Source organism: Patiria miniata, unplaced genomic scaffold (genome assembly GCF_015706575.1).
Source record: "Patiria miniata isolate m_02_andy unplaced genomic scaffold, ASM1570657v1 HiC_scaffold_7, whole genome shotgun sequence".
NCBI classification, from domain to species: domain Eukaryota; kingdom Metazoa; phylum Echinodermata; class Asteroidea; order Valvatida; family Asterinidae; genus Patiria; species Patiria miniata.
The window spans coordinates 32426538-32454116 of NW_024037074.1; the positions used below are offsets into that span (position 1 = coordinate 32426538).

Genomic DNA, 27579 nt, shown 5'->3' on the forward strand with positions numbered 1-27579 from the left:
GATTTTCAAGAATGGGCACAACATGAGCACGATTGAAACTCGGACCATGTGGTCAGAAAACTTGCGGAAATTGGACTTGAAATTGGATTTTTTTTTTACGGTAGGAGAATTAAGACATTGTTTGCTTAATAGAAAAGCGCGCCATGGAGAAGGCGTTACATAACTCCGGGTCACTGCGTAACTCCGGGAAGCGTTTTAGCTAAAACCGTTCAGACATCGTACTATAGGAGATAAACTTGTTCTGGTTATTCGCTAAACCCTCCCTCCGAGGGGTTTAAGTTGCCGTTTTATTTTCAAGTTCAACTCGATTCGGTCTAAATAAAAAAGCGTTCAGACATCGTAACTCCGGGAAGCGTTTTAGCTAAAACCGTTCAGACATCGTACTAGAAGATAAACTCGTTCTGGTTATTCGCGAAACCCTCCCTCCGAGGGGGTTTAAGTTGCCGTTTTATTTTTGAGTTCAACTCGATTCGGTCTAAATATAAAAGCGGTCAGACATCGTTTTAGCAAGAAAGTTACACTGAATCGAGTTCAACCAGTGTTTTAAAAGAATTTAAGACGGTGTCTGAACGACCCCTTTGATCCTCATACTGATAAAGGACGAAGATAAGAGTGTCAGTGAGAGGGCATGTCCATTAAAAAGTTGTGTTTCCAGGAACGTTCCCAAAGAAAGTAGGCCTCAATGTTTGTAATGACCCAAATTAAATTGCGGGTGTGTATTTGCAGGTGTAGTAAGAGGGCCGGGTAACAGATTGAAACAATAACACCGGTACCTGAGTACCCATTAAGGCAACCCAACCCCAAAATTCAAATTTCTAAAGTTGCTGTTCAGATTGTTCATAAAGGTCCGGGCGATAATACTACCATGTTGATAGTTTTGATATTTTCCAACATTCTTGCATGAAATTTTTCACATTCACGAAATTTGAGCATGTTCTACGCTGGCTCCCTCCCCCTTTCATTATCATTCTTGCTGTAATCCAGTAATGGGAACCAGTGTACTAGTATTGCATGTATGCCGCATGTTCTTTTGCCAGCCTCAGAAGGCAATGCGAAGAAAAACTTGCTTATAAATCCTGTTAGTATTTTAGGCACTGTCATTCTTCGTCGACAATATAGATATACAGACAGTGGTAAGAATTTTGTGTAAGAATGAATTGACAATTTGAATGTTTTTTTCACATATGCTTTATTTTTTCAATTTTGTTATAACTTGTCAATAAAAACTTTGAAGATCGCATCATTAAGTTAGGGTCAGCAGGGTAACTGGAAGCAGAACTATTATTTGTTTTGCCCTAATGAACTGTTTAAAAATACAAGCGGTACATGTATAAAAAATTGAAAATAAAATTAAAAATTAAAAAAAAAATCAACTTAGGCATGCACATGTATCTAGAATATTTGAAAATACACATGTACACTCAGGGTGATGATTTGTGCACATTTGGAATTGCACGGCCATCAAAAAAAAGAATCATTGCCTTTAAAATTTGCACTTAAAAATTTCCGTTTAAAGGTACAGTCCATCATTTGTAATTGGTGCATTTTGTTCGTTTGAAGCAACAAAAGTGCTCAAAATCTAAAGAAGGGTGCTGAACAACTAACCTGATGAAGTTTCAGCTCAGCTTCAACTGTATATTTCAAGAAAAACAATGCTCTATAACCTCGATTTCAAATCAAAAGTTGCTGAATCATGTTTTGAATTGTGCCTGAATTCAGCGTCTGAGACACGTTCTCACTGAGCCGATTGCAGCTGGGCGATGTCGCGCACCAATCTGGCGAATTATAGCAACCGCGCACGCCTGTGCATCGTGTCAACGTTTGTGCGTGCTTCGCTGAATAAAAAAAAGAACTACTAACGGAAATTTCCAAAGGTGCGTCTTAAGATGCATCGTTGGAAATGCCTTCTTTCGTTGATTTCTTCAAAATGACATGCCAGAAAGAATAATTTCACAGGGAGTTTAGTCCCCTTACTATCTTGCAACCAAGTAAGTTTTTCAACAATAATTACGTCAGTTACTTTTTGGATAGCTGCAAATGATGGACTGTAGCTTTAAGCAAGGTTTGTGCTCGGTCAGAATACAAGTAGTGGTGCTTTCTTCGTGCAGATTGCACAGTAATCAGTGCACACATGCGATGTGTCCCTCCCACTGGAACTCTTGCTAGTGGTCACAAAGTGCCATCAACTGTTTACACATGGAGTCCAGTTGATATCTTAAATCTTGTCGACCTGTAAGCGTTGCTCGTACATTTTTTGATAGAACGGCATGCTGAAGCTGACACAGCGCTCAATATCTGGGGTGACTCTTGATTCTACAGGCCTTGCGGTAGCCTGTTTCTCCAACTCTGGTCGGCGGAAGCTAGTGCTGTTCCGGAAGTTTTTAAAGGCATCAGAGTGTTGAATGACATTTTTAAACATGATGCCAACAGTCCAAGAGTCCACGACGTCTGTGCCTTTGTCCCAGGTCAGGAGGGACTCAGTGTATGGGATCCCCAGCTTGGCACACATCGCTGAAACGATGCCTTCTGGGTTCTGGATAAGGTCGTCAGCATCTATGATAACTGGATCAACATCCAGCTTCTTCTCCTTGACGTATTGGTACAGATCATAGGCCTCCTTGAAGGACTTCCCTGGGGGCAGTAGGTGCGGAGGTTGCTGATCAAAGACAAACTCATCCACAGATGCAGGAAGCTCAATTGAGGACTCCATCATGTTTAAGACACCATAGGTGAGCTTCTTCCAGGAGGGGAAGACCTTACTTGGATGTCGCAGCAGGAAGACATGGCGGTAACCCTCCGGGAGGCAATCATACTTTTGGTTTAGACAGTAAACGATCTCCTTGGAGATGACAAACTCCCCGCCGGGGTAATCCTGCTGGAGGGTCTCCTTGATCCACTCGTAGGTACAGATGGAGCTCGGGAAGGCGTATCCCTTGCCCTGTTCTGCCTGGCTAGCTTGAGGCTCCTCTCCGGTCGGCCTCTGATCCAGTCGGTCAGGCCCAAGTAGAAATGCAATGCTGTACAACTCATCAAAGATCTTGGCATTTGGGAGGCTGCTCAAGCACTTCAGGAGAGCTGTGGAGCATGTGCGGGGCGACGCCCAGATGATAATTTTAACAGGACCACCCATCTTCGTATCAAGTATACGGACGTTCAAGAGTGTTTTTTAATAATTGCTGCTGTCTTAATCCTAACGCTCTAGGGTATTTGGGCTAGAAATCGTGCAAAACGCTACAACATGCAACACTTGCCAAAGTGACTAGCCTGCTCAGTGTCCTTATAGAATCTAGTCTGTGGTCGTCAACTGTACAGCAGGATACAACAGTGGAATTCTTCAATGGAACTTTTTCTCATTGTCCCAGACTTGGCTGATCCGTTAGATCAAAATTCCCAAGGCAAAATGGCTCATAGTCTGTGATCACCTACTGTACAGCAGAACTCAACAATGGCACTGTTCAATGGGACAATGGCATTGTTCAATGTTTGGCCCAGTTCCAACAAGCATGACGATGATGAAATAACGGATCTCCACTGAATGCATGTACAATGGATGTCCTGTAAATGCAGTGTACTCATGCACACCCAGCTCTACGCTTTCATTGAATTTTTGAGCGACGGACTACCGTAAGGGTATTTTTGTCGGCGGCGGGTCACGTGTGTGTGAACAATTTGACAAGCCACGTGCCTGGCACAATTGACGCCAATGTTTAATCTATCATTTAATGGACAATTTAAGATTATATATCTCACGATTGATTTTTTTAGCGATTTTTGAAGAACAAAAAGTCTTTTCGTTGTAACTTCCCGTCTGATGACGTCATCGGCTTCAAACTTCACACATGTGTTGTTTGCATGAAGGTCATCATATATACCAATTTTCAAAAGATTACAGCAAACTTCGCCACAGACATCTATTCAAAATGCATTTTGGACATTTTTCAACCTGCCGCTAGAGGGCGCTCTAATATTCCATGACGTCATCGGTCACAGTTTCGAAATCAATCTCCCATTGACCCAGTGTTTGTGCACTGGTGTTGACCACTCAATGCAGCAAGGTCACACAGACCTTTACAACTGATGCACTGTGTTGTGTTTTGCAGGTTCAGGATTATTGTACAGGGTTATCAGCTATTGTTTGGCCAGGCCTGCCAGAATTGTTCGGAGGGTCAATAATTTGCTGGTTCATTTTGTTTTGTTTTGTAAAGCGTATTTACATGTTTCAAAGCAAGGCACTGTTTAATAAACAAACACGTTACCATACATGTGATTTGACAATCACTCAGAACACACAAAAACTCCAGAACCGAAAGGTATATATATGCACAGTGAGAGGAAGACGAATCCAATGGACGCATGTCAATATTGGAGCTCTGAAAATGTAATTTTGCACATGCAGTATCATGACCAAAAAATCTTGTCCAGATTTCATTGTACATTATGGCCATGTTCAGACACCGTGTTAGCTAAAACGGTAAAAGTTAAAACGGTCGCTCACCACAGGGGGGGCCGTCGTAAATATAAAACTACCGAGCGTCCAGACATCGTTTTAAGTATAGCAAGTTCAACTCGAAGCAGTTTATCTCAGTTTCTAAGGTCACGTAGAACATCCGCCTCGGCAAAAACCGCGCGCTAAAAAGAGCCTTCACTCTTCCATTTTTACAGTTCGCTACACTTGGTCTGAGTCCCTCACCGTATGTTGTGTGTTTTTTGGAAGTATCGTACATCGGCTTTACATATTTATGCACCATTTGTGTTTACATTTTGGTGGCTATTTTCTGTACCTTACGTGGTGCAAAAAGACATAAAAAATGTTCAGAAAAGTTGTTTGAAAACCAGTTTTCCAAACAAGACGTCATTGAACAGATTTTACTCAAGGTTTAATACATCAACTTGCCCGCACAACATTTCAGTCGCGTGAAAATACACGGGATATTAACATTGCAATATTGACTAATCAATGCCAAGGTTTTCCTGGTAGTTGAATATATTAGTGTATTATGATAATTATGCTCCGGTTAGCAGTTGTTGCGTTGGCATCTACGCGTTTGTCATCGCATCGTGTGTGCGAGTGAGCACGATTGAAACTCGGACCATGTGGTCAGAAAACTTGCGGAAATTGGACTTGAAGTTGGATTTTTTTTTTTTACGGTAGGAGAATTAATACATTGTTTGCTTAATAGAAAAGCGCGCCACAGAGAAGGCGTTATGTAACTCCGGGTCACTGCGTCACTCCGGGAAGCGTTTTAGCTAAAACCGTTCAGACATTGTACTAGGAGATAAACTCGTTCTGGTTATTCGCTAATAAACCCTCCCTCTGAGGGGGTTTAAGTTGCCGTTTTATTTTCGAGTTCAACTCGATTCGGTCTAAATAAAAAAGCGTTCAGACATCGTAACTCCGGGAAGCGTTTTAGCTAAAACCGTTCAGACATCGTACTAGAAGATAAACTCGTTCTGGTTGTTTGCTAAACCCTCTCTCCAAGGGGGTTTAAGTTGCCGTTTTATTTTTGAGTTCAACTCGATTCAGTCTAAATAAAAAAGCGTTCAGACATCGTTTTAGCAAGAAAGTTTAACACTGAATCGAGTTCAACCGGTGTTTTAAGGGAATTTAAGACGGTGTCTGAACGACCCCTTTGATGCTCAAACTGATGAAGGACTAAGATAAGAGTGTCAGTGAGTTGGCATGTCCAATAAAAAGTTGTGTTTCCAGGAACGTTGCCAAAATAAGTAGGCCTCAATATTTGTAAGGGATGACCCCAATTTAATTATGGGTGTGTATTTGCAGGTGTAGTACGAGGACCGGGTAACAGATTGAAACAAAAACACCGGTACCCAAGTACCCATTAAGGAAACCCAACCCCAAAATCCAAATTTCGGAAGTTGCTGTTCAGATTGTCCATAAAGGTTTGTGCGATAATACTACCATGTTGATAGTTTCGATCATTTCCAACATGTTTTGCGTGAAATCTTTTACATTGAACAAATTTGAGCATGTTCTACACTGGCTCCCTCCCTTTTCATTATTTTTCTTGCTGTTATGTAGCAATGTGAACCAATGTACCAGTTTTGCATGCATGCCGCATGTTCTTTTGCCAGGGACAGTAGTAAGAATTGACAGTTTGAATGCTTTTTTCACATATGCTTTTTTTTTTTTTTTTTAATAACTTGCCAATACAAAACTTTAAGCTCCAATAAAAACTTTAAGGTAAAGTTAAGTTAAGGTTGGCCGGGTAACCGGAAGCAGAAGTATTATTTGTTTTGTGCTAATGAACTGTTTTAAAATACAAAAGGTACATGAATTAAAATTGAAAACAAAAATTTAAAATTAATTATCAAATTAGGCATGCACATACCGGTATGTCCAGAATATTTGAAAGTACCCATGTACAACCAGGGTGATTGTTTGTGCACATTTGGAATTGCACGGCCGTCAAACAAATATATCATTGCCTTTAAAATTGTACTTAAAAATTTCTGTTGAAAGGTACAGTTCATCCTTTGTAATTTGTGCATTTTGTTCATTTGAAGCAAGAAAAGTGCTCAAAATCTAAAGAAGGGTGCTGAACAACTAACCTGATGAAGTTTTAGCTCAGCTGTATATGCCGAGATGACAGCACTCTAGGATCTCGATTTCAAATCAAAAATTGATGCAAATCATCTTTTGAATTGTGCCTGAATTCAGCATCCGAGACACGTTCTCACTGAGCCGATTGCAGCTACGCGATGTCGCGCACCGATCTGACAAATTATAGCTACCCCGCGCGCGTGTGCGTCGTATCAACGTTTGTACGTGCTTCCCTGAATAAAAAAAAGAACTACTAACGGACATTTCCAACGGTGCGTCTTAAGACGCATAGTTGGAAATGCCTCCTTTCGTTGATTTCTTCAAAATGACAGCTTGCCAGAAAGAATAATTTCAGAGGGAGTTAGTCCCCTTACTATCTTTCAACCAAGCAATTTTTTTTTAACAATAATTATGTCAGTTACTTTTTGGATAGCTGCAAATGATGGACTGTAGCTTTAAACAGGGTTTTGTGCATGGTCAGAATCCAGGTAGTGGTGCCTTCTTCGTGCAGATTGCACAGGAATCAGTGCACACATGCGATGTGTCCCTCCCACTGGAACTCTTGCTAGTGGTCACAAAGTGCCATTTACTGTTTACACATGGAGTCCAGTTGATATCTTAAATCTTGTCGACCTGTAAGCGTTGCTCGTACATTTTTTGATAGAACGGCATGCTGAAGCTGACACAGCGCTCAATATCTGGGGTGACTCTTGCTTCTACAGGCCTTGCAGTAGCCTGTTTCTCCAACTCTGGGCGGCGGAAGCTAGTGCTGTTCCGGAAGTTTTTATAGGCCTCAGAGTGTTGAATGATATTTTTAAACGCGATGCCAACAGTCCAAGTGTCCACGATGTCTGTACCCTTGTCCCAGGTCAGGAGGGACTCAGTGTATGGGATCCCCAGCTTGGCACACATCGCTGAAACGATGGCTGCTGGGTTCTGGACAAGATCGTCAGCATCTATGATAACTGGATCGACATCCAGCTTCTTCTCCTTGACATATTGGTACAGATCGTAGGCCTCCTTGAAGGACATCCCAGGGGGCAGCAGGTGCGGGGGTTGCTGATCAAAGATAAACTCATCCAGAGTTTCCGGAACCTCAGTTGAGAACTGCTTTGAAACCTCATAGGTGAGCTTCTTCCAGGAGGGGAAGACCTTACTTGGATGTCGCAGCAGGAAGACATGGCGGTAACCCTCCGGGAGGCAATCATACTTTTGGTTGAGACAGTAAACAATCTCCTTGGAGATGATGACCTGTTCGCCAGGGTAATCCTGCTGGAGGGTCTCCTTGATCCACTCGTAGGTACAGATGGAGCTCGGGAAGGCGTATCCCTTGCCCTGTCCTGCCTGGCTAGCTTGAGGCTCCTCTCCGGTCGGCCTCTGATCCAGTCGGTCAGGCCCAAGTAGAAATGCAATGCTGTACAACTCATCAAAGATCTTGGCATTTGGGAGACTGCTCAAGCACTTGAGGAGAGCTGTGGAGCATGTGCGGGGCGACGCCCAGATGATAACTTTAACAGGACCACCCATCTGTGTGTCTTGTACACAGACGTTCAAGAGTGTAATAATTTTATAGTCACTGCTGTCTTTAATAGTCCAATCCTCGAGGGTATTTTGGCTAGAAATCCTTATATACGCATCAACATGCAACACTTGACAAAGTGACTAGCCTGCCCAGTGTCCTAATAGAATCTAGTCTGTGGTCATCGACTGTAGCAGAATACAACAGTAGAATTCTTCAATGGAACTTTTTCCCATCGTCCTCGACCGGGATGATCCATCAGCTCAAAATTCTCTAAGGTCAAAATGCTTCAGAGTCTGTGATTACCAACTGTTCAGCAGAATTCAACAATGGGACTAATGCTTTTATCTATGAGGTTTGCCCTTCACCGGCGTAAAAACACTGTATACTCAGCCTTGCTTTTGTTGTCCAAGACTTGGTTGATCCATCAGGTCAAAAGTCTCAAGGCCAAAATGAATTTCAACAATGGCATTGTTCAATGGGATAAGCTCCCATTGTCCCAGAACTGGCCGTTCATGGGCTGGTGTTGACCAATGCAGCAAGGCCGCACACAGACCTTTTCAACTGATGCACCGTGTTGCATTTCGCAGGGTAACAACAAGGGTTTATGTACAGGGTCAGCTTCACTAAAAGTTACTGTCGTTTGGCTAGACCTTTGTCTGAAGGGTCGATAAGTGACACAAAAATCTTGTCCAGATTTCATTGTACATTATGATCCTCAAGGTAAGAGTGTCAGTGAGTGGGCATGTCCAATAAAAAGTTGTGTTTCCAGAAACGTTGCCAAAAAAAATAGGCCTCAATGTTTGTAAGGGATGACCCCAATTAAATTATGGGTGTGTATTTGCAGGTGTAGTACGAGGACCGGGTAACAGATTGAAACAAAAACACCGGTACCCGAGTACCAAGTAAAGAAACCCAACCCCAAAATCCAAATTTCGGAAGTTGCCGTTCAGATTGTCCATAAAGGTTTGTGCGATAATACTACCATGTTGATAGATTCGATCATTTCCAACGTGTTTTGCGTGAAATCTTTTACATTCACAAAATTTGAGCATGTACTATGCTGGCTCCCTCCCCTTTCATTATCTTGTTGCTGTAATCTAGTAATGGGAACCAGTGTACCAGTATTGCATGCATGCCGCATGTTCTTTTGCCAGCCTCAGAAGGCAATGCGAAGAAAAACTTGCTTATCCTGTTAGTATTTTAGGCCCTGTCATTCTTCGTCGACGACATAGAAATACAGACAGTGGTAAGAATTTTGTGTAAGAATGAATTGACAATTTGAATGTTTTTTTCACATATGCTTTATTTTTTAAATTTTGTTATAACTTGTCAATAAAAACTTTGAAGATCGCATCATAAAGTTAGGGTCAGCAGGGTAACTGGAAGCAGAACTATTATTTGTTTTGCCCTAATGAACTGTTTAAAAATACAAGCGGTACATGTATAAAAAATTGAAAATAAAATTAAAAATTAAAAAAAAAAATCAACTTAGGCATGCACATGTATCTAGATTATTTGAAAATACACATGTACACTCAGGGTGATGATTTGTGCACATTTGGAATTGCACGGCCATCAAAAAAAAAGAATCATTGTATGAAGCCCGGGAAGGGACAGGGTGGATTTTTTTTTTTTGAATTTCCTAATTCGTTCGCACGAATTACTAATTCGTTCGCACGAATTGCTAATTCGTTCGCACGAATTGCTAATTCGTTCGCACGAATTGCTAATTCGTTCGCACGAATTGCTATTTCGTTCGCACGAATTCCTAATTCGTGGGAACGAATTAGTAATTCGTACGAACGAATTACTGGAGTTATTCGTGTGAACGAATTGGTAATTCGTGCGAACGAATTACTGGAGTTTGCTAATTCGTTCGCACGAATTAGTAATTCGTGGGAACGAATTAGTAATTCGTTCGCACGAATTACTAATTCGTTCCCACGAATTACTAATTCGTGCGATTGAATTACTAATTCGTTCCCACGAATTAGTAATTCGTGCGAACGAATTAGCAAACTCCAAAAAAAAATTCCACCCTGTCCCTTCCCGGGTTTCATATCATTGCCTTTAAAATTTGCACTTAAAAATTTCCGTTTAAAGGTACAGTCCATCATTTGTAATTGGTGCATTTTGTTCGTTTGAAGCAACAAAAGTGCTCAAAATCTAAAGAAGGGTGCTGAACAACTAAGCTCAGCTTCAACTGTATATTTCAAGAAAAACAATGCTCTATAACCTCGATTTCAAATCAAAAGTTGCTGAATCATGTTTTGAATTGTGCCTGAATTCAGCGTCTGAGACACGTTCTCACTGAGCCGATTGCAGCTGGGCGATGTCGCGCACCGATCTGGCGAATTATAGCAACCGCGCACGCCTGTGCATCGTGTCAACGTTTGTGCGCGCTTCGCTGAATAAAATAAAGAACTACTAACGGAAATTTCCAACGGTGCGTCTTAAGACGCATCATTGGAAATGCCTTCTTACGTTGATTTCTTCAAAATGACAGCTTGCCAGAAAGAATAATTTCACAGGGAGTTTAGTCCCCTTACTATCTTGCAACCAAGTAAGTTTTTCATCAATAATTACGTCAGTTACTTTTTGGATAGCTGCAAATGATGGACTGTAGCTTTAAGCAGGGTTTGTGCTCGGTCAGAATACAACTACATGTAGTGGTGCCTTCTTCGTGCAGATTGCACAGGAATCAGTGGCATACATGCGATGTGTCCCTCCCACTGGAACTCTTGCTAGTGGTCATAAAGTGCCATCTACAGTTTACACATGGAGTCCAGTTCATATCTTAAATGTTGTCTACCTGTAAGCGTTGCTCGTACATTTTTTGATAGAACGGCATGCTGAAGCTGACACAGCGCTCAATATCTGGGGTGACTCTTGATTCTACAGGCCTTGCGGTAGCCTGTTTCTCCAACTCTGGGCGGCGGAAGCTAGTGCTGTTCCGGAAGTTTTTATAGGCCTCAGAGTGTTGAATGATATTTTTAAACGCGATGCCAACAGTCCAAGTGTCCACGATGTCTGTACCTTTGTCCCAGGTCAGGAGGGACTCAGTGTATGGGATCCCCAGCTTGGCACACATCGCTGAAACGATGCCTTCTGGGTTCTGGATAAGGTCGTCAGCATCTATGATAACTGGATCGACATCCAGCTTCTTCTCCTTGACGTATTGGTACAGATCGTAGGCCTCCTTGAAGGACTTCCCTGGGGGCAGTAGGTGCGGCGGTTGCTGATCAAAGACAAACTCATCCGCAGATGCAGGAAGCTCAGTTGAGTACTCCATCATGTTTAAGACATCATAGGTGAGCTTCTTCCAGGAGGGGAAGACCTTACTTGGATGTCGCAGCAGGAAGACATGTCGGTAACCCTCCGGGAGGCAATCATACTTTTGGTTGAGACAGTAAACGATCTCCTTGGAGATGACAAACTCCCCGCCGGGATAATCCTGCTGGAGGGTCTCCTTGATCCACTCGTAGGTACAGATGGAGCTCGGGAAGGCGTATCCCTTGCCCTGTCCTGCCTGGCTAGCTTGAGGCTCCTCTCCGGTCGGCCTCTGATCCAGTCGGTCAGGCCCAAGTAGAAATGCAATGCTGTACAACTCATCAAAGATCTTGGCATTTGGGAGACTGCTCATGCACTTGAGGAGAGCTGTGGAGCATGTGCGTGGCGACGCCCAGATGATAATTTTAACAGGACCACCCATCTTCGTATCAAGTATACGGACGTTCAAGAGTGTTTTTTAATAATTGCTGCTGTCTTAATCCTAACGCTCTAGGGTATTTGGGCTAGAAATCGTGCAAGACGCAACAACATGCGACACTTGCCAAAGTGACTAGCCTGCCCAGTGTCCTTATAGAATCTAGTCTGTGGTCGTCAACTGTACAGCAGGATACAACAGTGGAATTCTTCAATGGAACTTTTTCTCATTGTCCCAGACTTGGCTGATCCATTAGTTCCCAAGGCCCAAATGGCTCATAAGTCATAGTCTGTGCTCACCTACTGTACAGCAGAACTCAACAATGGCATTGTTCAATGGGACAATGGCATTGTTCAATGTTTGGCTCTGTTCCAACAAGCATGACAATGATGAAATAATGGCATTGTTCAATGGGACAATGGCATTGTTCAATGTTTGGCCCCGTTCCAACAAGCAGGACGATGATGAAATAATGGATCTCCACTGAATGCATGTACAATGGATGTCCTGTAAATGCAGTGTACTCATGCACACCCAGCTCTACGCTTTCATTGAATTTTTGAGCGACGGACTACCGTAAGGGTATTTTTGTCGGCGGCGGGTCACGTGTGTGTGTGAACAATTTGACAAGCCACACGCCTGGCACAATTGACGCCAATGTTTAATCTATCATTTAATGGACAATTTAAGATTATATATCTCACGATTGATTTTTTTAGCGATTTTTGAAGAACAAAAAGTCTTTTCGTTGTAACTTCCCGACTGATGACTTCATCGGCTTCAAACTTCACACATGTGTTGTTTGCATGAAGGTCATCATATATATCAATTTCCAAAAGATTACAGCAAACTTCGCCACAGACATCTATTCAAAATGCATTTTGGACATTTTTCAACCTGCCGCTAGAGGGCGCTCTAATATTCCATGACGTCATCGGTTACAGTTTCGAAATCAATCTCCCATTGACCCAGTGTTTGTGCACTGGTGTTGACCGCTCAATGCAGCAAGGTCACACAGACCTTTACATCCGATGCACTGTGTTATGTTTTGCAGGTTCAGGATTAATGTACAGGGTTATCAGCTATTGTTTGGCCAGGCCTGCCAGAATTGTTCGGAGGGTCAATAATTTGCTGGTTCATTTTTTTTTTTTTTTTGAAAAGCGTATTTACGTGTTTCAAAGCAAGGCACTGTTTAGTAAACAAACACGTTACCATACATGTGATTTGACACTCACTCAGAACACACAAAAACTCCAGAACCGAAAAGTATATATATGCACAGTGAGAGGAAGACGAATTCAATGGACACATGTCAATATTGGAGCTCTGAAAATGTAATTTTGCATATGCAGTATCATGAAAAAAAAATCTTGTCCAGATTTCATTGTACATTATGGCCATGTTCAGACACCGTGTTAGCAAGAAAGTTACACTGAATCGAGTTCAACCAGTATTTTAAGAGAATTTAAGACGGTGTCTGAACGACCCCTTTGATCCTCATACTGATAAAGGACGAAGATAAGAGTGTCAGTGAGTGGGCATGTCCAATAAAAAGTTGTGTTTCCTGGAACGTTGCCAAAAAAGTAGGCCTCAATGTTTGTAAGGGATGACCCCAATTAAATTGCTGGTGTGTATTTGCAGGTGTAGTACGAGGACTGGGTAAAAGATTGAAACAAAAACACCAGTACCCGAGTACCCATTAAGAAAACCCAACCCCAGAATTCAAATTTCTAAAGTCGCTGTTCGGATTGTTCATAAAGGTCCGGGCGATAATACTACCATGTTGATAGTTTTGATATTTTCCAACATTCTTGCATGAAATTTTTCACATTCACGAAATTTGAGCATGTTCTACGCTGGCTCCCTCCCCCTTTCATTATCATTCTTGCTGTAATCCAGTAATGGGAACCAGTGTACTAGTATTGCATGTATGCCGCATGTTCTTTTGCCAGCCTCAGAAGGCAATGCGAAGAAAAACTTGCTTATAAATCCTGTTAGTATTTTAGGCCCTGTCATTCTTCGTCGACAATATAGATATACAGACAGTGGTAAGAATTTTGTGTAAGAATGAATTGACAATTTGAATGTTTTTTTTTCACATAAGCTTTTTTTTTTTCAATTTTGTTATAACTTGTCAATAGAAACTTTAAGGTCGCATCATCAAGTTAGGGTTGTCAGGGTAACCGGAAGCAGAACTATTATTTGTTTTGCCCTAATGAACTGTTTTAAAAAACAAGAGTTACATGTATACAAAATTGAAAATAAAATTTAAAATTTAAAAAAAAATCAACTTAGGCATGCACATGTACCGGGTATCTAGAATATTTGAAAATACACATGTACACTCAGGCTGATGATTTGTGCACATTTGGAATTGCACGGCCATCAAAAAAAAAGAATCATTGCCTTTAAAATTTGCACTTAAAAATTTCCGTTGAAAGGTACAGTCCATCATTTGTAATTTGTGCATTTTGTTCGTTTTGAAGCAACAAACTTGATCAAAATCTAAAGAAGGGTGCTGCACAACTAACCTGATGAAGTTTCAGCTCAGCTTCAACTGTATATTTCAAGAAAAACAATGCTCTATAACCTCGATTTCAAATCAAAAGTTGCTGAATCATGTTTTGAATTGTGCCTGAATTCAGCATCCGAGACACGTTCTCACTGAGCCGATTGCAGCTACGCGATGTCGCGCACCGATCTGACGAATTATAGCAACCGCTCACGCGTGTGCGTCGTGTCAACGTTTATGCGTGCTTCCCTGAATAAAAAAAAGAACTACTAACGGAAATTTCCAAAGGTGCGTCTTAAGATGCATCGTTGGAAATGCCTTCTTTCGTTGATTTCTTCAAAATGACAGCATGCCATAAAGGATAATTTCACAGGGAGTTAAGTCCCCTTACTATCTTTCAACCAAGTAAGTTTTTCAACAATAATTATGTCAGTTACTTTTTGGATAGCTGCAAATGATGGACTGTAGCTTTAAACAGGGTTTGTGCTCGGTCAGAATACAACTACATGTAGTGGTGCCTTCTTCGTGCAGATTGCACAGGAATCAGTGCACACATGCGATGTGTCCCTCCCACTGGAACTCTTGCTAGTGGTCACAAAGTGCCATTTACTGCCATCTACTGTTTACACATGGAGTCCAGTTGATATCTTAAATCTTGTCGACCTGTAAGCGTTGCTCGTACATTTTTTGATAGAACGGCATGCTGAAGCTGACACAGCGCTCAATATCTGGGGTGACTCTTGATTCTACAGGCTTTGCGGTAGCCTGTTTCTCCAACTCTGGTCGGCGGAAGCTAGTACTGTTCCGGAAGTTTTTATAGGCCTCAGAGTGTTGAATGATATTTTTAAACGCGATGCCAACAGTCCAAGTGTCCACGATGTCTGTACCCTTGTCCCAGGTCAGGAGGGACTCAGTGTATGGGATCCCCAGCTTGGCACACATCGCTGAAACGATGGCTGCTGGGTTCTGGACAAGATCGTCAGCATCTATGATAACTGGATCGACATCCAGCTTCTTCTCCTTGACATATTGGTACAGATCGTAGGCCTCCTTGAAGGACATCCCAGGGGGCAGCAGGTGCGGGGGTTGCTGATCAAAGATAAACTCATCCAGAGTTTCCGGAACCTCAGTTGAGAACTGCTTTGAAACCTCATAGGTGAGCTTCTTCCAGGAGGGGAAGACCTTACTTGGATGTCGCAGCAGGAAGACATGGCGGTAACCCTCCGGGAGGCAATCATACTTTTGGTTGAGACAGTAAACAATCTCCTTGGAGATGATGACCTGTTCGCCAGGGTAATCCTGCTGGAGGGTCTCCTTGATCCACTCGTAGGTACAGATGGAGCTTGGGAAGGCAAATCCCTTGCCCTGTCTTGCCTGGCTAGCTTGAGGCTCCTCTCCGGTCGGCCTCTGATCCAGTCGGTCAGGCCCAAGTAGAAATGCAATGCTGTACAACTCATCAAAGACCTTGGCATTTGGGAGACTGCTCAAGCACTTGAGGAGAGCTGTGGAGCATGTGCGGGGCGACGCCCAGATGATAACTTTAACAGGACCACCCATCTGTGTGTCTTGTACACAGACGTTCAAGAGTGTAATAATTTTATAGTCACTGCTGTCTTTAATAGTCCAATCCTCGAGGGTATTTTGGCTAGAAATCCTGATATACGCATCAACATGCAACACTTGCCAAAGTGACTAGCCTGCCCAGTGTCCTAATAGAATCTAGTCTGTGGTCATCGACTGTAGCAGAATACAACAGTAGAATTCTTCAATGGAACTTTTTCCCATCGTCCTCGACCGGGATGATCCATCAGCTCAAAATTCTCTAAGGTCAAAATGCTTCAGAGTCTGTGATTACCAACTGTTCAGCAGAATTCAACAATGGGACTAATGCTTTTATCTATGAGGTTTGCCCTTCACCGGCGTAAAAACACTGTATGCTCAGCCTTGCTTTTGTTGTCCAAGACTTGGTTGATCCATCAGGTCAAAAGTCTCAAGGCCAAAATGAATTTCAACAATGGCATTGTTCAATGGGATAAGCTCCCATTGTCCCAGAACTGGCCGTTCGTGGGCTGGTGTTGACCAATGCAGCAAGGTCGCACACAGACCTTTTCAACTGATGCACCGTGTTGCATTTCGCAGGGTAACAACAAGGGTTTATGTACAGGGTCAGCTTCACTAAAAGTTACTATCGTTTGGCTAGGCCTTTGTCTGAAGGGTCGATAAGTGACACAAAAATCTTGTCCAGATTTCATTGTACATTATGATCCACAAGGTAAGAGTGTCAGTGAGTGGGCATGTCCAATAAAAAGTTGTGTTTCCAGGAACGTTGCCAAAAAAAATAGGCCTCAATGTTTGTAAGGGATGACCCCAATTAAATTATGGGTGTGTATTTGCAGGTGTAGTACGAGGACCGGGTAACAGATTGAAACAAAAACACCGGTATCTGAGTACCCAGTAAAGAAACCCAACCCCAAAATCCAAATTTCGGAAGTTGCCGTTCAGATTGTCCATAAAGGTTTGTGCGATAATACTACCATGTTGATAGATTCGATCATTTCCAACATGTTTTGCGTGAAATCTTTTACATTCACGATATTTGAGCATGTACCAATGCTGGCTCCCTCCCCTTTCATTATCTTGTTGCTGTAATCTAGTAATGGGAACCAGCGTACCAGTATTGCATGCATGCCGCATGTTCTTTTGCCAGCCTCGGAAGGCAATGCGAAGAAAAACTTGCTTATCCTGTTAGTATTTTAGGCCCTGTTATTCTTCGTCGACGACATATAAATACAGACAGTGGTAAGAATTTTGTGTAAGAATGAATTGACAATTTGAATGTTTTTTTCACATATGCTTTATTTTTTCAATTTTGTTATAACTTGTCAATAAAAACTTTGAAGATCGCTTCATAAAGTTAGGGTCAGCAGGGTAACTGGAAGCAGAACTATTATTTGTTTTGCCCTAATGAACTGTTTAAAAATACAAGCGGTACATGTATAAAAAATTGAAAATAAAATTAAAAATTAAAAAAAAAAATCAACTTAGGCATGCACATGTATCTAGAATATTTGAAAATACACATGTACACTCAGGGTGATGATTTGTGCACATTTGGAATTGCACGGCCATCAAAAAAAAAGAATATTTGCCTTTAAAATTTGCACTTAAAAATTTCCGTTTAAAGGTACAGTCCATCATTTGTAATTGGTGCATTTTGTTCGTTTGAAGCGACAAAAGTGCTCAAAATCTAAAGAAGGGTGCTGAACAACTAACTTGATGAAGTTTCAGCTCAGCTTCAACTGTATATTTCAAGAAAAACAATGCTCTATAACCTCGATTTCAAATCAAAAGTTGCTGAATCATGTTTTGAATTGTGCCTGAATTCAGCGTCTGAGACACGTTCTCACTGAGCCGATTGCAGCTGGGCGATGTCGCGCACCGATCTGGCGAATTATAGCAACCGCGCACGCCTGTGCATCGTGTCAACGTTTGAGCGTGCTTCGCTGAATAAAAAAAAGAACTACTAACGGAAATTTCCAAAGGTGCGTCTTAAGACGCATCGTTGGAAATGCCTTCTTTCGTTGATTTCTTCAAAATGACAGCATGCCATAAAGAATAATTTCAGGGTGAGTTTAGACCCCTTACTATCTTTCAACCAAGTAAGTTTTTTTAACAATAATTACGTCAGTTACTTTTTGGATAGCTGCAAATGATGGACTGTAGCTTTAAACAGGGTTTGTGCTCGGTCAGAATACAACTACATGTAGTGGTGCCTTCTTCGTGCAGATTGCACAGGCATCAGTGCATACATGCGATGTGTCCCTCCCACTGGAACTCTTGCTAGTGGTCATAAAGTGCCATCTACAGTTTACACATGGAGTCCAGTTGATATCTTAAATCTTGTCGACCTGTAAGCGTTGCTCGTACATTTGTTGATAGAATGGCATGCTGAAGCTGACACAGCGCTCAATATCTGGGGTGACTCTTGATTCTACAGGCCTTGCGGTAGCCTGTTTCTCCAACTCTGGTCGACGGAAGCTAGTGCTGTTCCGGAAGTTTTTAAAGGCATCAGAGTGTTGAATGACATTTTTAAACATGATGCCAACAGTCCAAGAGTCCACGACGTCTGTGCCTTTGTCCCAGGTCAGGAGGGACTCGGTGTATGGGATCCCCAGCTTGGCACACATCGCTGAAACAATGCCTTCTGGGTTCTGGATAAGGTCGTCAGCATCTATGATAACTGGATCAACATCCAGCTTCTTCTCCTTGACGTATTGGTACAGATCATAGGCCTCCTTGAAGGACTTCCCTGGGGGCAGTAGGTGCGGGGGTTGCTGATCAAAGACAAACTCATCCACAGATGCAGGAAGCTCAATTGAGGACTCCATCATGTTTAAGACGTCATAGGTGAGCTTCTTCCAGGAGGGGAAGACCTTACTTGGATGTCGCAGCAGGAAGACATGACGGTAACCCTCCGGGAGGCAATCATACTTTTGGTTGAGACAGTAAACGATCTCCTTGGAGATGACAAACTCTGCGCCAGGGTAATCCTGCTGGAGGGTCTCCTTGATCCACTCGTAGGTACAGATGGAGCTCGGGAAGGCGTATCCCTTGCCCTGTCCTGCCTGGCTAGCTTGAGGCTCCTCTCCGGTCGGCCTCTGATCCAGTCGGTCAGGCCCAAGTAGAAATGCAATGCTGTACAACTCATCAAAGATCTTGGCATTTGGGAGGCTGCTCAAGCACTTCAGGAGAGCTGTGGAGCATGTGCGGGGCGACGCCCAGATGATAATTTTAACAGGACCACCCATCTTCGTATCAAGTATACGGACGTTCAAGAGTGTTTTTTAATAATTGCTGCTGTCTTAATCCTAACGCTCTAGGGTATTTGGGCTAGAAATCGTGCAAAACGCTACAACATGCGACACTTGCCAAAGTGACTAGCCTGCTCAGTGTCCTTATAGAATCTAGTCTGTGGTCGTCAACTGTACAGCAGGATACAACAGTGGAATTCTTCAATGGAACTTTTTCTCATTGTCCCAGACTTGGCTGATCCGTTAGATCAAAATTCCCAAGGCAAAATGGCTCATAGTCTGTGATCACCTACTGTACAGCAGAACTCAACAATGGCACTGTTCAATGGGACAATGGCATTGTTCAATGTTTGGCCCCGTTCCAACAAGCAGGACGATGATGAAATAATGGCATTGTTCAATGGGACAATGGCATTGTTCAATGTTTGGCTCTGTTCCAACAAGCATGACAATGATGAAATAATGGCATTGTTCAATGGGACAATGGCATTGTTCAATGTTTGGCTCTGTTCCAACAAGCGTGACAATGATGAAATAATGGATCTCCACTGAATGCATGTACAATGGATGTCCTGTAAATGCAGTGTACTCATGCACACCCAGCTCTACGCTTTCATTGAATTTTTGAGCGACGGACTACCGTAAGGGTATTTTTGTCGGCGGCGGGTCATGTGTGTGTGAACAATTTGACAAGCCACACGCCTGGCACAATTGACGCCAATGTTTAATCTATCATTTAATGGACAATTTAAGATTATATCTCTCACGATTGATTTTTTTAGCGATTTTTGAAGAACAAAAAGTCTTTTCGTTGTAACTTCTGGTCTGATGACGTCATCGGCTTCAAACTTCACACATGTGTTGTTTGCATGAAGGTCATCATATATACCAATTTTCAAAAGATTACAGCAAACTTCGCCACAGACATCTATTCAAAATGCATTTTGGACATTTTTCAACCTGCCGCTAGAGGGCGCTCTAATATTCCATGATGTCATCGGTTACAGTTTCGAAATCAATCTCCCATTGACCCAGTGTTTATGCACTGGTGTTGACCGCTCAATTGCAGCAAGGTCACACAGACCTTTACAACTGATGCACTGTGTTGTGTTTTGCAGGTTCAGGATTAATGTACAGGGTTATCAGCTATTGTTTGGCCAGGCCTGCCAGAATTGTTCGGAGGGTCAATAATTTGCTGGTTCATTTTTTTTTTTTTTTGTAAAGCGTATTTACGCGTTTCAAAGCAAGGCAATGTTTAATAAACAAACACGTTACCATACATGTGATTTGACACTCACTCAGAACACACAAAAACTCCAGAACCGAAAGGTATATACAGCGTGTGTCAATAAAAACGCAGGATTAGAAACAAAAATATTAAGAATATAAACCACCCCTATTCATCATAATGTTAACCCTCTTTTCAAAGTACCTTTCCTTCTCTTCACTATGCTTTTTATCCCATCTCATTTGGACAATCCTGTCCAGAGATAGAGTACATTGAAGAAGGGTTATACATTCCAAGCTGGTCTGATTTGTGAAATCACACATACCCAATGAAAGGTTTGAATTCAGTACAGGTGAAAGTATTTGTGGATCACAAAGAAGGATATGTGTGGCAGGATTAGGCTTACATAATCCTTTAGTCCACAATCAATGTTATTAGTCAATAATTGCCCAAGTGACCCCAACAATGATAGTCCAGTTATTAAATTTAAGTGATACTTATCATCAGTTGTTTCAAAGAAAGCTTTGTTCTGGTCTGCAGGTATGCATTGTCTTCAATGCATACCTGCATTGAACATAACTGGTCGTTGTGTTAAGGTCATTGAATCAGACCAACCCGCTTCAGAAGGGCTTCACAAAACTTGTCATAACTTTTGAACCAAAAGTCCAAATTCCACCAAACAAAAATCTTGTCAAAGATGAAATTATGGACAATCAAATCCTTATCCAATTAGGCACACCACTAGCATAATTTTCTCAGAAAAACAATCGCTTTGAATCCTGCGTTTTTATTGACACACGCTGTATATGCACAGTGAGAGGAAGACAAATCCAATGGACGCATGTCAATATTGGAGCTCTGAAAATGTAATTTTGCACATGCAGTATCATGACAAAAAAATCTTGTCCAGATTTCATTGTACATTATGGCCATGTTCAGACACGGTGTTAGTTAAAACGGTAACAGTTAAAACGGTCGCTCACCACGGGGGGCCCGTCGTAAAAATAAAACTACCGAGCGTCCAGACATCGTTTTAAGTATATAGCAAGTTCAACTCGAAGCAGTTTATCTCAGTTTCTAAGGTCACGTAGAACATCCGCCTCGGCAAAAACCGCGCGCTAAAAAGAGCCTTCACTCTTCCATTTTTACAGTTCGCTGCACGTGGTCTGAGCCCCTCAACGTGTGATGTGTGTTGCCATGCCGTGTTTGACATCGCAGCCTCGGCCGGTCATGTAGCGTGGCACGCCGGTAAACATGACGACAGTCACTTGTCCACCACGGCAGTTTCCCCATTTTTTGGAAGTATCGTACATCGGTTTTACATATACACCATTTGTGTTTACATTTTGGGGGCTATTTTCTGTACCTTTCGTGGTGCAGAGAGACATAAAAATGTTCGGAAAAGTTGTTCGAAAACCAGTGTTCGAAACAAGACGTCATTGAACAGATTTTACTCAAGGTTTAATACATCAACTTGCCCGCACAACATTTCAGTCGCGTGAAAATACACGGGATATTAACATTGCAATATTGACTAATCAATGCCAAGGTTTTCCTGGTAGTTGAATATATTAGTGTATTATGATAATTATGCTCCGGTTAGCGGTTGTTGCGTTGGCATCTACACGTTTGTCATCGCATCGTGTGTGCGAGTAAGCACGATTGAAACTCGGACTTTGTGGTCAGAAAACTTGCGGAAATTGGACTTGAAATTTGATATTTTTTTTACGGTAGGAGAATTCAGACATTGTTTGCTTAATAGAAAAGCGCGCCATGGAGAAGGCGTTACATAACTCCGGGTCACTGCGTAACTCCAGGAAGCGTTTTAGCTAAAACCGTTCAGACATCGTACTAGAAGATAAACTCGTTCTGGTTATTCGCTAAACCCTCCCTCCGAGGGGGTTTAAGTTGCCGTTTTATTTTTGAGTTCAACTCGATTCGGTCTAAATAAAAAAGCGTTCAGACATCGTAACTCCGGGAAGCGTTTTAGCTAAAACCGTTCAGACATCGTACTAGAAGATAAACTCGTTCTGGTTGTTTGCTAAACCCTCTCTCCAAGGGGGTTTAAGTTGCCGTTTTATTTTCGAGTTCAACTCGATTCAGTCTAAATAAAAAAGCGTTCAGACATCGTTTTAGCAAGAAAGTTTAACACTGAATCGAGTTCAACCGGTGTTTTAAGGGAATTTAAGACGGTGTCTGAACGACCCCTTTGATCCTCAAACTGATGAAGGACTAAGATAAGAGTGTCAGTGAGTTGGCATGTCCAATAAAAAGTTGTGTTTCCAGGAACGTTGCCAAAAAAAGTAGGCCTCAGTGTTTGTAATGACCCCAATTAAATTGCGGGTGTGTATTTGCAGGTGTAGTACGAGGGCCGGGTAACAGATTGAAACAAAAACACCGGTACCCGAGTACCCATTAAGGCAACCCAACCCCAAAATTTAAATTTCTAAAGTTGCTGTTCAGATTGTTCATAAAGGTCCGGGCGATAATACTACCATGTTGATAAGTTTTGATATTTTCCAACATTCTTTCATCCAGGGGCGGCGAAACCGGGGGGGCTGGGGGGCGTTTGCCCCCCCCCCCCCCCCGATTTTTCCAAGTGCCCCTTTTGCGGCCATAAATGTGCCCCCTCGAGCATTAAAGTGTCCCCTCGAGATAAATCCAAAATGCCCTTAAAGTATCTTACTATTTCTTAGAAGTAACCATTTCCCAATAATAGTAGAGATATTTTTGATATAAACGAGGAATATGAAAACCAAGTCCCAAAGCCCATACAAGATGCCCTGGAAATGGGCACATAATGTATGTTTATAATCATTGGTTTTGAAGAGCGCCCCCTATGTTGTGAGATGGTACGAGCCCCCCCCCCCCCCCCCCCCCCCACCACTATTTGATTTTACGGAGGCCAAGTGTCCGGTTGAAAAAAACGTGGCGACATTTCAGCACGGGTTTGCAAGTGCCCCTTTTGGTTTGCAAGTGCCCCTTTTGGGTGCTGCCCCCCCAGTTTCAAACCCCTTCCGCCGCCGCTGTGCATGCAATTTTTCACATTCACGAAATTTGAGCATGTTCTACGCTGGCTCCCTCCCCCTTTCATTATCATTCTTGCTGTAATTCAATAATGGGAACCAGTGTACTAGTATTGCATGTATGCCGCATGTTCTTTTGCCAGCCTCAGAAGGCAATGCGAAGAAAACTTGCTTATAAATCCTGTTAGTATTTTAGGCCCTGTCATTCTTCGTCGACAATATAGATATACAGACAGTGGTAAGAATTTTGTGTAAGAATGAATTGACAATTTGAATGTTTTTTTCACATAAGCTTTTTTTTTTCAATTTTGTTATAACTTGTCAATAAAAACTTTAAAGGTCACATCATAATGTTAGGGTTGTCAGGGTAACTGGAAGCAGAACTTTTATTTGTTTTGCCCTAATGAACTGTTTTAAAATACAAGAGGTACATGTATAAAAAATTGAAAATAAAATTAAAAATTAAAAAAAAATCAACTTAGGCATGCACATGTACCGGGTATCTAGAATATTTAAAAATACACATGTACACTCAGGCTGATGATTTGTGCACATTTGGAATTGCACGGCCATCAAAAAAAAGAATCATTGCCTTTAAAATTTGCACTTAAAAATTTCCGTTTAAAGGTACAGTCCATCATTTGTAATTTGTGCATTTTGTTCGTTTTGAAGCAACAAACTTGATCAAAATCTAAAGAAGGGTGCTGCACAACTAACCTGATGAAGTTTCATCTCAGCTTCAGCTGTATATTCTGAGGAAAACAGCATTCTAGGATCTCAATTTCAAATCAAAAATTGCTGAATCATGTTTGGAATTGTGCCTGAATTCAGCGTCCGAGACAGGTTCTCACTGAGCCGATTGCAGCTACGCGATGTTGCGCACCGATCTGACGAATTATAGCAACCGCGGCGCGTGTGCGTCTTGTCAACGTTTGTGCGGGCTTCGCTGAATAAAAAAAAGAACTAACTTTCCAACGGTGCATCTTAAGACGCATCGTTGGAAATGCCTTCTTACGTTGATTTCTTCAAAATGACAGCTTGCCAGAAAGAATAATTTCACAGGGAGTTTAGTCCCTTACTATCTTGCAACCAAATAAGTTTTTCATCAATAATTACGTCAGTTACTTTTTGGATAGCTGCAAATGATGGACTGTAGCTTTAAACAGGGTTTGTGCTCGGTCAGAATACAAGTAGTGGTGCCTTCTTCGTGCAGATTGCACAGGAATCAGTGCACACATGCGATGTGTCCCTCCCACTGGAACTCTTGCTAGTGGTCACAAAGTGCCATCAACTGTTTACACAGTTGATATCTTAAATCTTGTCGAACTGTAAGCGTTGCTCGTACATTTGTTGATAGAACGGCATGCTGAAGCTGACACAGCGCTCAATATCTGGGGTGACTCTTGACTCAACAGGCCTTGCGGTAGCCTGTTTCTCCAACTCTGGTCGGCGGAAGCTAGTGCTGTTCCGGAAGTTTTTATAGGCCTCAGAGTGTTGAATGATATTTTTAAACGCGATGCCAACAGTCCAAGTGTCCACGATGTCTGTACCCTTGTCCCAGGTCAAGAGGGACTCAGTGTATTGGATCCCCAGCTTGGCACACATCGCTGAAACGATGGCTGCTGGGTTCTGGACAAGATCGTCAGCATCTATGATAACTGGATCGACATCCAGCTTCTTCTCCTTGACATATTGGTACAGATCGTAGGCCTCCTTGAAGGACATCCCAGGGGGCAACAGGTGCGGGGGTTGCTGATCAAAGATAAACTCATCCAGAGTTTCCGGAACCTCAGTTGAGAACTGCTTTGAAACCTCATAGGTGAGCTTCTTCCAGGAGGGGAAGACCTTACTTGGATGTCGCAGCAGGAAGACATGGCGGTAACCCTCCGGGAGGCAATCATACTTTTGGTTGAGACAGTAAACAATCTCCTTGGAGATGATGACCTGTTCGCCAGGGTAATCCTGCTGGAGGGTCTCCTTGATCCACTCGTAGGTACAGATGGAGCTTGGGAAGGCAAATCCCTTGCCCTGTCTTGCCTGGCTAGCTTGAGGCTCCTCTCCGGTCGGCCTCTGATCCAGTCGGTCAGGCCCGAGTAGAAATGCAATGCTGTACAACTCATCAAAGACCTTGGCATTTGGGAGACTGCTCAAGCACTTGAGGAGAGCTGTGGAGCATGTGCGGGGCGACGCCCAGATGATAACTTTAACAGGACCACCCATCTGTGTGTCTTGTACACAGACGTTCAAGAGTGTAATAATTTTATAGTCACTGCTGTCTTTAATAGTCCAATCCTCAGGGTATTTTGGCTAGAAATCCTTATATACGCATCAACATGCAACACTTGACAAAGTGACAAGCCTGCCCAGTGTCCTAATAGAATCTAGTCTGTGGTCATCGACTGTAGCAGAATACAACAGTAGAATTCTTCAATGGAACTTTTTCCCATCGTCCTCGACCGGGATGATCCATCAGCTCAAAATTCTCTGAGGTCAAAATGCTTCAGAGTCTGTGATTACCAACTGTTCAGCAGAATTCAACAATGGGACTAATGCTTTTATCTATGAGGTTTGCCCTTCACCAGCGTAAAAACACTGTATACTCAGCCTTGCTTTTGTTGTCCAAGACTTGGTTGATCCATCAGGTCAAAAGTCTCAAGGCCAAAATGAATTTCAACAATGGCATTGTTCAATGGGATAAGCTCCCATTGTCCCAGAACCGGCCGTTCGTGGGCTGGTGTTGACCAATGTAGCAAGGTCGCACACAGACCTTTTCAACTGATGCGCCGTGTTGCATTTCGCAGGGTATAACAACAAGGGTTTATGTACAGGGTCAGCTTCACTAAAAGTTACTATCATTTGGTTAGGCCTTTGTCTGAAGGGTCGATAAGTGACACAAAAATCTTGTCCAGATTTCATTGTACATTATGATCCTCAAGGTAAGAGTGTCAGTGAGTGGGCATGTCCAATAAAAACTTGTGTTTCCAGGAATGTTGCCAAAAAAAATAGGCCTCAATGTTTGTAAGGGATGACCCCAATTAAATTATGGGTGTGTATTTGCAGGTGTAGTACGAGGACCGGGTAACAGATTGAAACAAAAACACCGGTACCCGAGTACCCATTCAGGAAACCCAACCCCAAAATCCAAATTTCGGAAGTTGCCGTTCAGATTGTCCATAAAGGTTTGTGCGATAATACTACCATGTTGATAGTTTCGATCATTTCCAACATGTTTTGCGTGAAATCTTTTACATTCACGATATTTGAGCATGTTCTATGCTGGCTCCCTCCCCTTTCATTATCTTGTTGCTGTAATCTAGTAATGGGAACCAGTGTACCAGTATTGCATGCATGCCGCATGTTCTTTTGCCAGCCTCAGAAGGCAATGCAAAGAAAAACTTGCTTATCCTGTTAGTATTTTAGGCCCTGTCATTCTTCGTCGACGACATAGAAATACAGACAGTGGTAAGAATTTTGTGTAAGATTGAATTGACAATTTGAATGTTTTTTTCACATATGCTTTATTTTTTCAATTTTGTTATAACTTGTCAATAAAAACTTTAAGGTCGTATCATAATGTTAGGGTCGGCAGGGTAACCGGAAGCAGAACTATTATTTGTTTTTGCCCTAATGAACTGTTTTAAAATACAAGAGGTACATGTATAAAAAAATGAAAATAAAATTAAAATTAAAAAAAAAATCAACTTAGGCATGCACATGTATCTAGAATATTTGAAAATACACATGTACACTCAGGGTGATGATTTGTGAACATTTGGAATCGCAAGGCCGTCAAAAAAAAATCATTGCCTTTAAAATTTGTACTTTAAAATTTCTGTTTAAAGGTACAGTCCATCATTTGTAATTTGTGCATTTTGTTTGTTTTGAAGCAACAAACTTGATCAAAATCTAAAGAAGGGTGCTGCACAACTAACCTGATGAAGTTTCATCTCAGCTTCAGCTGTATATTCTGAGGAAAACAGCATTCTAGGATCTCAATTTCAAATCAAAAATTGCTGAATCATGTTTGGAATTGTGCCTGAACTCAGCGTCCGAGACAGGTTCTCACTGAGCCGATTGCAGCTCGATTGGAAATGCCTTCTTTCGTTGATTTCTTCAACATGACAGCTTGCCAGAAAAATAATTTCACAGGGAGTTTAGTCCCCTTACTATCTTTCAACCAAGTAAGTTTTTTTAACAATAATTACGTCAGTT

At 42.1% G+C, this 27579-nt stretch overlaps 6 protein-coding genes across 6 annotated transcripts; all 6 read right to left on the minus strand.

The window, feature by feature from the left end:
- Window positions 1-2118: 2118 nt before the first annotated feature.
- On the minus strand, window positions 2119-3616 carry LOC119745852. The gene has a single exon (XM_038222486.1). The coding sequence runs from the start codon at window positions 3128-3130 to the stop codon at window positions 2216-2218; it is 915 nt and encodes a 304-aa protein (XP_038078414.1). The 5' UTR covers window positions 3131-3616; the 3' UTR covers window positions 2119-2215.
- Window positions 3617-6955: 3339 nt separating this feature from the next.
- On the minus strand, window positions 6956-9693 carry LOC119745854. Its single transcript, XM_038222488.1, has one exon. The coding sequence runs from the start codon at window positions 8087-8089 to the stop codon at window positions 7181-7183; it is 909 nt and encodes a 302-aa protein (XP_038078416.1). The 5' UTR covers window positions 8090-9693; the 3' UTR covers window positions 6956-7180.
- A 982-nt stretch (window positions 9694-10675) lies between these two features.
- LOC119744403 lies at window positions 10676-12358 on the minus strand. The gene has a single exon (XM_038220321.1). It carries the CDS (start codon window positions 11794-11796, stop codon window positions 10882-10884), a length of 915 nt encoding a protein of 304 aa, XP_038076249.1. The 5' UTR covers window positions 11797-12358; the 3' UTR covers window positions 10676-10881.
- A 2360-nt stretch (window positions 12359-14718) lies between these two features.
- On the minus strand, window positions 14719-16236 carry LOC119745594. Its single transcript, XM_038222070.1, has one exon. The coding sequence runs from the start codon at window positions 15857-15859 to the stop codon at window positions 14951-14953; it is 909 nt and encodes a 302-aa protein (XP_038077998.1). The 5' UTR covers window positions 15860-16236; the 3' UTR covers window positions 14719-14950.
- A 1733-nt stretch (window positions 16237-17969) lies between these two features.
- On the minus strand, window positions 17970-19623 carry LOC119745595. Its single transcript, XM_038222071.1, has one exon. The coding sequence runs from the start codon at window positions 19108-19110 to the stop codon at window positions 18196-18198; it is 915 nt and encodes a 304-aa protein (XP_038077999.1). The 5' UTR covers window positions 19111-19623; the 3' UTR covers window positions 17970-18195.
- Window positions 19624-24674: 5051 nt separating this feature from the next.
- LOC119745596 lies at window positions 24675-25846 on the minus strand. The gene has a single exon (XM_038222072.1). It carries the CDS (start codon window positions 25585-25587, stop codon window positions 24679-24681), a length of 909 nt encoding a protein of 302 aa, XP_038078000.1. The 5' UTR covers window positions 25588-25846; the 3' UTR covers window positions 24675-24678.
- Between the last annotated feature and the right edge of the window lie 1733 nt (window positions 25847-27579).

Coding starts and splice junctions, on each gene's coding strand:
- LOC119745594 (XM_038222070.1), bottom strand. CDS start 15,859: ATGGGTGGTCCTGTTAAAGTTATCATCTGGGCGTCGCCCCGCACATGC.
- LOC119744403 (XM_038220321.1), bottom strand. CDS start 11,796: ATGGGTGGTCCTGTTAAAATTATCATCTGGGCGTCGCCACGCACATGC.
- LOC119745852 (XM_038222486.1), bottom strand. CDS start 3,130: ATGGGTGGTCCTGTTAAAATTATCATCTGGGCGTCGCCCCGCACATGC.
- LOC119745854 (XM_038222488.1), bottom strand. CDS start 8,089: ATGGGTGGTCCTGTTAAAGTTATCATCTGGGCGTCGCCCCGCACATGC.
- LOC119745596 (XM_038222072.1), bottom strand. CDS start 25,587: ATGGGTGGTCCTGTTAAAGTTATCATCTGGGCGTCGCCCCGCACATGC.
- LOC119745595 (XM_038222071.1), bottom strand. CDS start 19,110: ATGGGTGGTCCTGTTAAAATTATCATCTGGGCGTCGCCCCGCACATGC.